Genomic DNA, 10,911 nt, shown 5'->3' on the forward strand with positions numbered 1-10,911 from the left:
TAGGTTTCTGAAAACAAGTCATCTCCCAGAACAACACATTTGGTTAGCAGTCTTACGAATCCCATGTTTTTTTGTCTCACCTATCTCCGATGCTAAGATGGATGTATACGATTTTAATATGAATCACATAGGGTCCACAATTTTTCATAAATCATATGTATCCATCTCAGCATTTGGGATAATTGGAGTAAAAACATTGAGATCTTTGGCATTTTAGTTTCGTCATATTAACAATGTAAAGCTTACTTTTTTACATACCAATTTGTCAGCACAAAGCCAGCCCTAGAAACTCTGAGGCCGACTTAGCCATTACAGAAGCAAATTCATTGAAGCTAATGGCACCATCCCCATCAGTATCAGCCTCTTTGATCATCTCTCTTAGCTCTCTATATGTCAATGGCTGACCCATCTTGGCCATAGACCCTGCCAGCTCTGCCGCACTAATGTACCCATTCCCGTCTCGATCGAACGATCGAAATACCTCCAGGAGTTGTTCTTGATTCATCAATATGTCGGCCTTCATGTCAGGCAATATGAGACTAACCAATTCATCAAATTCTACTGTTCCATTGCCATTGGAGTCCATGTTTGCTAACAAGACATGGATTTGGTCTCCTGATGGCTTTAGTCCTAGTGATCTTAACAGTGCTGCAAGCTCAAGAATTGTCAGGCTCCCGTCGGAATCCATGTCGAATCGGGCAAAAACTTCTCTTAATTGATTGACTTGATCAACCTCTAATGTTTCCATACTCATGCTCGGCATCGATCTGCAATTGATTAACAAGATATTTGTACAAAACCCAGATGGGAAAAACAGGAAATTAAGCTTGATTGTGTTGATAGATTGATAATGAAGAGAATGTGGGTGATGGGATTAGGAGGTGGTGGTGGCGGTGAAGATGAGGAAAGATTTGAGTGTTTTTTTTTTCCCTCTTTTTCTTGTTTGTTTGTTTGTTATGAATGTGTGGTTGGATTTTGGGGTTCCTAAAAATAGGTACAATTTGTTTGGTGTGTGTAGGTTTCTAGGAACCTCAGGACTATGCCATATCAGCAGATATGGAAGGATCAAGGAAATGTGATAGGAATAAGAAACAAAAAAACCAGATGGAGAGAGGACATGATTGTATTGGTGGACATTGTGAACTAGTCATTTGTCACAGCTCATAAATGGTGGCAGTAGAGCAAATAGAGATGATTAATTCCGGTGGCACCGACATTCTTTAGGCTTAGGCATCATGGTTTTGTCGTCTTCTTAACTTTTTTTTTGATAATCAAGCGATTATCAAGCCTGACATGTGCTTCGGACTTTGGGTCGCCAGAACAACCCGCACCACATTGGCGACAGGTAAGATTGGGCCGAAGGTCATGCAGGTAAGGGTTCAGAAGTGAGAGTAACCCATGGAACCAGGATTCCACAAGGAAATATCCCAAGTGGTTGGTTCGAACTCTCGACCTTGAGCACCGTAGGCCCTAAGTCCAGAGATGACCAACTAGGCTACCGCCAAGTGATTATCGCGTTGTTTTGTCCTTAAAAGAGTGTTTTACAATTGAGAGGTGTTGGATCTTAATTCACAAAGAATTTTGTTTTCTCTCAACTTTCCAATGTGTGCGACATTTTATCTTAACAGTCACCAAAGAATTTGGATGAGTTGGTTTTTCTTTTTATACATTGGACGGGGAGGGGGATCGAACCCCAAACCTAATATTTAGATGTGGGAATGCATTACCAACTAAGTTGGAGGCCGTTACCATTTCGATGAGTTGGTTAAGAACAAATGCTTTTAACAGGGAGACTCATATTCAACTTTTTGTTTCGACACTATGTAAATTAGATAATTAGAAGTTTGGGGAGAATACTAATTAAAACAATCCAAATATCATAGAATTTACATGATGCAAATAGATATATAATTGAGCACAAATTAATTGACACAAATACACACACAGCACAGGCTGCAATGTCAATCTCTAGGAAACTCAACCTCATCATCTTTAGCCTGAACATTCTTCCCTTTTCCACCAAAATCCACCACTTTTGCTCCAACTTCAACATCATGACCATGACCATCCACACACCTTCTCCATTTCCTCCTCACCCACCCAAAACACCCTCTATATCTTATACTATCCAATCGAGACATGGAATACTCTATTTTACCTTCTCTACACATTCTTCCAACAACACATGAAACTATTGCAAGAACCACTAACACCGACATAACTGCAAAGAACGATCCAATTGACCCTGAAGAACCCGAAGAACTTCCCGGTAGTACGGCTTCCGAATTACTCCCTATTTCTCCTGCCTGTTGTTGCTGCTGGTCTGGCAACAATAATGATGTTGGTGTTGCCATTTTTGCTTGTTTGTGTAATCAGAAGCAAAACAAGCTCTTCATCCTATTATATATACAAATAGTTACATGTAGTCTGTCAATATATCAGTGTCTGGGTGGTGGAACACAACGTGGAAAGGGCTAAAGAAGCTTTTAGGGTGTTTTGATTGATTTTACTTAGAAGGGTAAGAGTTTGCATGTATGTATGAATGCTTTAGCTTTACATGATCGTAAAGAAAAGAAGGGGAAGTTTCTTGATGCATGTATATTACTTGAAAAGGAGAAAGAGAGATTCCATATGTGTCATGAAAGTGAGTCATCATCATGTGATTGTGATGTGAGTTTGATCTTTTTTCTTGTCTACCTTCTTTCCACACCATCCAACCACGGCTTTTTTTTCTTTCTTTTGGAAGACAATCATGTATTTTCAAATTCTAATTTCCAAGTAGTGAGTTTGTGGTTAGAATAATGCTCAATACCCCCAAATATGATCTCATTTTACCCTCAATTAATGAGTCATATTTAATGTTAAGTGAGTCATATATGTTTGTTTATAATCAATGACCGTGAACATGTCACATAGTTTTAGAGGTAAAATGTGGGTCATAATTTTGAGAGTTTATAGCATTACTCTTGTAGTTATAAAGATGAGGCTTAATTAAACAATTTGGATGACAATCTAATGATGAATCTCTGAGACCAAAACGTATGAACTTGAAAAGTCTCACTTTTATAGGAGCAGCACCGTTGTGGCCACGCACTGGGATTTGGGACACCTTGTGCCCCAAAATTTTTGTTGGACTATTTATATGTCTTTTGTTAATATCTAGCCTAGTAAATATAACTTGATTTTGCAAGACTAGAGCCATTTAAATTGAATTATAACTTGTACAACATTTCGTAAAGCAACGAAAAATACTATTTATGAACGTTTTGTGTAGTTTTTACGAAGTGCCGACGCTGAACCTGCTATTGTAATATTAATTCAGTCATCCATTAACGATAAGATATTATAAATAGACAATTATTAGAAATAGAACCCTCGAACTTCAAATATATAATAGAAAAACATCCCAGGTCTAGACTTAAAATAACGAAAATCTTGTACCCTGAAATGATTGTGCAAACAACTAAAATTTTAGAGTGGAAAGAACCACAATCATAGAGATTGAAACGACACCGTAAAAACGACACAAAATATTTTTTTAAAAAAAAAGCCACAATCGTAAAGGCTGAATTTGATTTTTATAAAAATGGAACGTCTTTTTTTTTGGGAATTGCTATTGAGAACTCTAAGGTACAAGGAACAAGACATTGTAAGCCCTTTTATCGCACGTTTTACGATGTCACAAATTTATTTTTTAAAATAGATAAAATAATTATAAAAAAACACAAATTGCAGTGTCAAAAGTTTCAAACTTGGGCATGAGAATAGTAAAGAGCATTTCGTTCTTAATTCAATGAGTGTGAGTGTGAGTGTGAGTGTGAGTGTAGGGCGAACTTGAAGCGAGTGTGAGGTGAGTATGAGATGAGTGTGAGATGAATATCACCATGTTTGATATGAAATGAAGAGTGAGCATGAGTGTTAAAATTTTAATTGTATAATTTTCATACTACCCAATTTTTTGAACATAAAAAATAAGAATAGATTAATTTAATGGTTGTGATTACTTCTTAATAAGGGATATAATAGTCTTTTTATTATCAAACTCATTATCCCTTGTGGAGATTAGCAAATTTCATCATTTTAGGAAGCTTGGCTAATCTCCATGAGGAGGGAATGAGGGTGGGATGAGTTTGGGATTCCACCCTCTTAAACTCAACCAAACGAGAAAATAAGTGATTCTCACCATCGGCTAGCCTCATTCCTTCCTCAAAATATCAACCAAATGTCCCGTTAGAGCAATCACAATGAGACTTCTTTACTAACCCAAAAGTGTGATTTAATGTCTTTCTTCTTGGGTCAAGCAAAAAAATGGGTTACAATGGTGAAGGTGATGTTTTCTTGTCCCAAAATTGTTGGGCTAATCTTCCAAGAATAGATGTATCAATGTCTCATTGTTTGCCCACTTATTCCAATTGAGGCCCACCCAACTACCAAAATCGTATACGAACCAAGCCTTCGTCAACGTGTGTATGTGTGTGTACACACACATACATATATAAATTCTCTTATGTGAATTAAAAGTGTGAACTTAACACCAATACAACCCTCAAGTGGTTCACCACATAATGAATTACCCAAAAAGGAGATGGAATCGAGCCTCTGAAACCTCTCCAGTATCGACCCATTTCACATATTATTTGAAACATTAAATTGAATCACTTTTGGGACTTTCAAAGATGGAATCGACCCTGACAAACGATTGTTCTCAAGGTAAAGCGTCTTCAATCTCGGAAACTTACAAATCCTATAGAGATTTCACCTGTAAAATTGTTATTAGCAAGATTGATGTGCACGAGATCCTTCATTCCGAACAAAAACTCCGAGATTTCGCTGGAAAAGAGGTTGTCGTGGAGATACAAATTCCGAAGCCCAATACACGAAGCGAGATCCGAAGGAAGCTGTCCGGTGAGAGCATTGAGCCAGAGACTGAGAGTACGCAGCTCCCAATACAATCATATCAGTAAAACACAAATCTCTATGCATTATCCATGCCCAAACAACTTACCATCAAATCAACGAATAACAACTGCAGACTTATATGTATATATAGTAAAAATATTTTGAAAAGCTTGGGAGCATTGGGTTCTCTGTAACTTCGTTCCTGATTTTGACCTATTTTACCATGTCAGGTGGGAAACTTCGACGCACACGGATATGATGTTGTGAATTTAGGCTCATATTAAATACGAGATACCAGGGATCACACATAATAAGACATTTGTGTCCCATAATTCACAATGGGCCCATTATTTTGCCAAGGCCCAACCCACAAGCCTAAATTAAACTATCCTTTTGCTTTCCACATAAATATCCGATTAACCTTATCTATCATGGACCATTCTATTCTCTGACTCTAAATCATATCTAACCATTAAACTCATATTTCACATCGCCTTTGATCGTATGTAGTCCTTAAACTGCCACATACTCATATATTAATTACATTTGTACATATCCGATGAGTTTATCCAATGCACACTCGAAAAGTAATGGATGAAATTCTCACCATAATGTCTAATTTCGAAATACAATTTTTTTGATGGATAAAATATGACCTAATAAATTCACATCAGAAGTGATAGAGATCTCAATAAATAGAATCACAGTTATCCCAGTGTTTGACATGTTACTCTTTGGTTCAATCACCATCAAAACATGATGGGCTCGTACAGTTACATCAATCAGATAAGATGAATTATTGGGATGATTGGGATCCCTAACATTTTTGAATTCATGTAATGTCTAATTTCGAAATTCAATTTTATTTTAGTATACGAATTGAATAGAATTTTTTTTAGAAAAAAAAAAACCTTAACATTTAAATTTAAGTAGCAAAAATATTATATTTATTCAAGAATATTTGATCACTAAAATATTTAATATCATCTTGTCCATTCGCACGGATTAACCACGTCGTATTGAGTAATGTGGCTGCGCCACCGCCAAGTGACCCTTTATTATTGAATACTAAAATGTTGTTTTTTAAATTATTTTAAATTAAAATAATGTAATTATTAAAAATCAAAAGTAATCTAATTGTAATACAATTTTTGTTTAAAAAAATACTATGAAGAATTACGCTTGCGATTTGAATTGAATCTTGAGCACACATATGTCTAACCCAGTCGATTGTTATCCAAAGAAACTCATGTCGGTAATTAATACATAATTTAACTGTTTAAGTATTAACGAATTATAGGAAAACAACAACTCTTTATAAAAGCATCCACAACCGCAAAAGACATTTATTTTCGATCATTCGAGGTAATTTTAATTTCTTAGCAATTACTACTTTTATATTTTTGTAGTTTAGTTTGCTTTAATAGATAATTTTCTTTAATTTATATTTCTTATTTATTTCATTTTTTAATTTAGGTGGTTTATTTTTGTAAAGTTATCTTTTTCTTTTATGAGTTAGTTTTATAGGTAGATATTTTTTTATTTTATAAATTTGTGAATAAATAATATTTTAATTCATATCAAGAAAATTTTTGTGGGCGACTCATCCAGGTCCAGAAAGAGAAACGTACAGTCGTGACTCGTGGCTCATCCTCTCATTCAAGATTCCTGGTTTCACTTCTCTCTCTGCATCTCTCCTCTCTCTTTCTGTCTATATATATGTTCATAGCGCTCCAGCCTACGTGAATGTACGCCTATGCTTCTGCGTTTGTTGTTATTTTGGTGCGTCTGTTTTGTTTTATCGCGTAGTGAGTGTTCAGATCTGTGTCATAAGATTTGTGTGGTTTGTGAGCGAACATGTTCAGATCTCTGCGTTGGTGGATTGTGTGATGTGAAATGGAATTGGGTTTTTCTTCTTTTTTTGATTTTGGTTTGGTTTGGTTTGATTTGGGTGGGTGGAGTCACTGGAGGCAGCGGTTCATCGATCTCTTCCTGGTAATTTTTCTGGTGAAAAATCGCGAAAAGACATGAATCGATCGATAAACCTCTGCATCCAGCGCTTACCCCTTCCGTTCTTCCTTCCTCTTATGTATAAGCATGTGTGGCTGTTTGGTTGCTCAGAAAAATAAGGGCAGTCTAGGCCTTGTTTGTTCCATGCATGCGGGAAAGTTTTCATTTATTCAATTTTTGGGACATGACAGTGTGTTTGATTGGTGAAATTGAAAACTTATTTGTAAATCTCTTCAACTCTGCGAATTTTGTTAACAAGATTTGAAAACGAATTGTAGTTCCTGTGTGTTTTGTTTTATGAAGCTTCTGGAAATAAAAGATTTCCATTTGAAAGCCATATAAGATAACTAACTTCTTTCCTAATTCTATTGGGCTTAACTTTTAATACATGGGGAAGATAATTGATAATTCTCCTTTGCTTGAAGATATGAGAAGTGCTTGAAGTAGTCAGGAAAAGAGTATTTAGATCTTTTCATTCTTGCTGAATTTCTCTCTTCTCATTTTGAGGCTACTTAAGCGCTGGTTTTTTGTGAGCTGCACTTAGCTTGCTGTAAAACTGATCTTTTTGTTTGGGAAACCAACTTTTCATTTTGCAAATTCTTGGGTAATTGTGTGTTTCGTTAATTTTTGTTCAAAAAGATTATGCAGGTGTGGGTGTGTCAAAGTGCAACCATGCCCTTCCATTGTAGCTGGTTTTTTTATTTGCACTTAACTAATAGTGTGGTGACGATCATGGGGGCAGGAGGTGGGTATGATGTGAAAATAAAGACACTTTGTCAAAGGCTTTGTTCTATAGATGATATTTTCTTCATTCAAAAAAATATATATGATATTTTCTAGATAAAGTAAATTAGGGATTGTCTTGATATTTGTTGTTGGTTTTCAAATATGATTGAATGGTCAAGTGAACTGGATGGCTCATGGAATTCGATGAAATATTTTTGCTCTTCTCGCCCAATTGTCTTGTGTTGAAGTGTTGAACACTTTTTCTTTCTAAATCAGCAAAACTGTAAATTGTTCGCTATGTTTAGTTTGAGTAGCTATATTATTATGCGGCTGTGTTTAGAGCAAATAGTATGAACAAACCGACTCTTCTGTTACTTACATACTTTCATATAAACATACATATACACACACACACACACATAATATTACATGATTATTTTTTGTGCTTTCTTATCATTTCTATGTAATTTCCACTTTGATGATATATTTCTCTCTTTTCAAGCTCTTTTTTTTTTTTCTTTCACCATTTCTACGAGTTAATTTTACTCATTTGTTCTTTAGGGTTTCTCGTGTGAAGTTGTTTCCTAATAAATAACTTGCTGTCTTCGAAACTATATAATTGCTATATAATTGTTTTCATGAATTGAACTTATGACCTCTAGGTTGCGTCTTTGCAACTCTATCATTGGGTCACATGTTCGCATGTCTACTCTTTTCTTCTCTCTACTTTTCTTAAAAGTATTTTCTTGATTGAGGGGATTTGACTAGTGGTCCCAATTGTAATTGCAGGAGTGATTTTTTTTTCATAAGCCTTTTGTGATCCACAAACCTTTACTGCTTTATGCTTCTAGCACATTGTAAGTTGAAGAAAAGAGTGATTTGTGTGGTCATTAGAAAAAGTAGTTTGCATAATCATCTGTTTAGTTACTCCTAATAACACTTTAGTTTAAAGTGACGCATTGTGATTGATCATACTCATCAATTTGTTGAGGGAATATTCAGCAGTTTTAGTCATGAATTTAGTTCGCGGCCATTTACATTATTTTCTTGGTATGAATGATTATTTAGTGAGGTTCAAAAAAGGTATCTTGGAAAGAAGTTTCCAAGTGGGAAACATACTATCAGGATTGCTGCATGAAAGTGATGGGCAATAAAATTACCATACTTATGGGTTGTCAACTTGTTGGAGCATCTGCTAGGTTTGATACTCCATACGTAGTCCTGGAATCTTGAATCAAATTCCTTTTACCAAACAAGAATTGAAATGAAATCTCAGTTAAAGAATTCCATCCTCTACCCTGTGAACCGTTAAGATGGTGGAATCATGGCACTAGAATCTGAGTACCAACTGAAAAAAGGAAGGGAAGGAATCTTGGAAATTTTTAGAGTAGATGGGGATATTCCTGTTTTTGAATTTTTTGTATTGGTTCCATCAATGGATGGAGATTTTTACCTCAATCTGCATGGTTTTGAACTTGTTGATTTGAATTTTGATTTGGAATCTCTGTTCTGCTGGTTTTGAGTTTCCCTTTTGTACTCACTGATCCAATTGACATGATGATCTCTACAGGAAACTTTGAAGTGTTAGTTTCAGGCCCTTCCATTAAAGAAGATGCATCTTTCCTGTGGTTCTTGCTTGTATGCAGAGTAACAAAGAAAATGGCTGTTTCCATATTACAAGTGGGAGATTTCACCAAAATTCAGGATTTTGGTTGCATGCAAGGTATATATTGACATGGATGCAATTCTGAATCGCTGGAGCATATGCATATCCATTTTTGTTGGTTAAGTTTAACCATTGATGCATAAATCCTACCGCATTCGAGTTTCACTCCACGGGAACGACAGAACAAGCTTAGTCTGAAAATTGAAATTTTTGAGTGGAGTCAGAGGCACATGATTATCTGGTTGCAAAGGTCTATTCCATGTCATATTCAGAGTGTTCAGTTTATTTGGGGCAATAATTCTGCAAGTAGTGAAAGCTAAGTAGATGGATGATATCAAAGCTATGATATCAGCTTGGTTATGGTTGTAATGTGTGACAACAAAGAGGGACCATAAATTAGAATTGTATAAAATTTGTCTTTCTCATGTACTCAACTTTTGTTGGAATCCCTTAGATGGTTGTATTCTGATAACGCAGGCAGGTCAACAAAGGAAAACAATAATAAATCAAACTAATGTTCAATGTTTGGTGAAAGAGAAACAAATTGGAATTTGATAAAATGATAGATAATGACCACTAGGGTCGATTACGACCCTAATAGGAGCTAAAATGAAAGATACAAAATTATAAAAATACCCTTAAAAATAAAAAGAAGGCTCGTTTGAGGCTCGAAACGATTGAATTTGGCTAAACAAGGGTGGTCCTAAGGGCCAAAGGTGCTTAGTTCGATTCCAAACGTCGTTTCGCTTCAACCAGTCAAATTTCATCGAATTCAGACAATGTTTGTCAAATCAGTTCCAATTCAGCCCAATCATCTCCAAACCCATTAAAAATGATTTCTACTAGATGGTAAAACCCATAAATGACTACAACTTCAATGGCAGCAACTTAACAACCTTATGTAGTCATGTGTCATCCGAGTTTGAATGAGTTGGTTGGGGATGAATCCTTTTAGTTCAGAGATCAAGTTGGACTTTCAACATTAATACTCTACAACGAAGATGTCGAGTTAGAATGTGAAAAATGTTCCAAAAGAAAAAGAAAAAATGGTGTTGCAGGCAAGTTGGTCTTGCTTGGTAGGTAAAAAGTGGTTGATTCTTCTCTGTTCTTAGCTCGCATTAGAATCTTCGTCTTTTTTACTTCCTTTTCCTTGTGTTCCACGAGGATTTAAAATGCCTTCACTAAGGCCAAAAGTTTTATTCACACTTTCTCTAAGAGCTTCTTGGACGTGATGGCACATTGTATTTGTACTTTACAATGGACCACTAGAACCCATTGCCTAATGAAAATGCATCCCCTTTTTGTCTACAACCCATTGCCCAACGGAAGTGCGTCCCTGTTTTTTTTTTTTTTTTTCCCTCGCATGATCCATATGAAATCGTGTGCATACATATCAGTATTTATGATAGTCGAGATAAAAAATACTCATATTCGTATGACTGTTGATTGCCTAATAAACTAGCTAGGCCACACATGCCTTAAAAAATAGTGTTGTCTGAAAGGGGGGTTTGCACCATTTTTTTTTCATCAAGATCATGCCACTCTAGCTGTAAATCACTTGACATTTGAAGGGAAAAAAAATGCCAGTCTAAGTTAATCTAAGATTCGAA

General features: G+C 35.7%; 2 protein-coding genes across 2 annotated transcripts; both read right to left on the reverse strand.

The window, feature by feature from the left end:
- Nucleotides 1-182: 182 nt before the first annotated feature.
- Nucleotides 183-858, reverse strand: LOC119980903 (probable calcium-binding protein CML15). The gene has a single exon (XM_038823738.1). The coding sequence runs from the start codon at nucleotides 761-763 to the stop codon at nucleotides 266-268; it is 498 nt and encodes a 165-aa protein (XP_038679666.1). The 5' UTR covers nucleotides 764-858; the 3' UTR covers nucleotides 183-265.
- A 1,103-nt stretch (nucleotides 859-1,961) lies between these two features.
- Nucleotides 1,962-2,382, reverse strand: LOC119980692. Its single transcript, XM_038823487.1, has one exon. It carries the CDS (start codon nucleotides 2,352-2,354, stop codon nucleotides 1,962-1,964), a length of 393 nt encoding a protein of 130 aa, XP_038679415.1. The 5' UTR covers nucleotides 2,355-2,382.
- Between the last annotated feature and the right edge of the window lie 8,529 nt (nucleotides 2,383-10,911).

Source organism: Tripterygium wilfordii, chromosome 16 (assembly GCF_013401445.1).
Source record: "Tripterygium wilfordii isolate XIE 37 chromosome 16, ASM1340144v1, whole genome shotgun sequence".
In the NCBI taxonomy this organism is placed as follows: domain Eukaryota; kingdom Viridiplantae; phylum Streptophyta; class Magnoliopsida; order Celastrales; family Celastraceae; genus Tripterygium; species Tripterygium wilfordii.

Excerpts from the sequence above, each read along its gene's own strand:
- LOC119980903 (XM_038823738.1), bottom strand. The coding sequence starts at position 763 with ATGCCGAGCATGAGTATGGAAACATTAGAGGTTGATCAAGTCAATCAA.
- LOC119980692 (XM_038823487.1), bottom strand. The coding sequence starts at position 2,354 with ATGGCAACACCAACATCATTATTGTTGCCAGACCAGCAGCAACAACAG.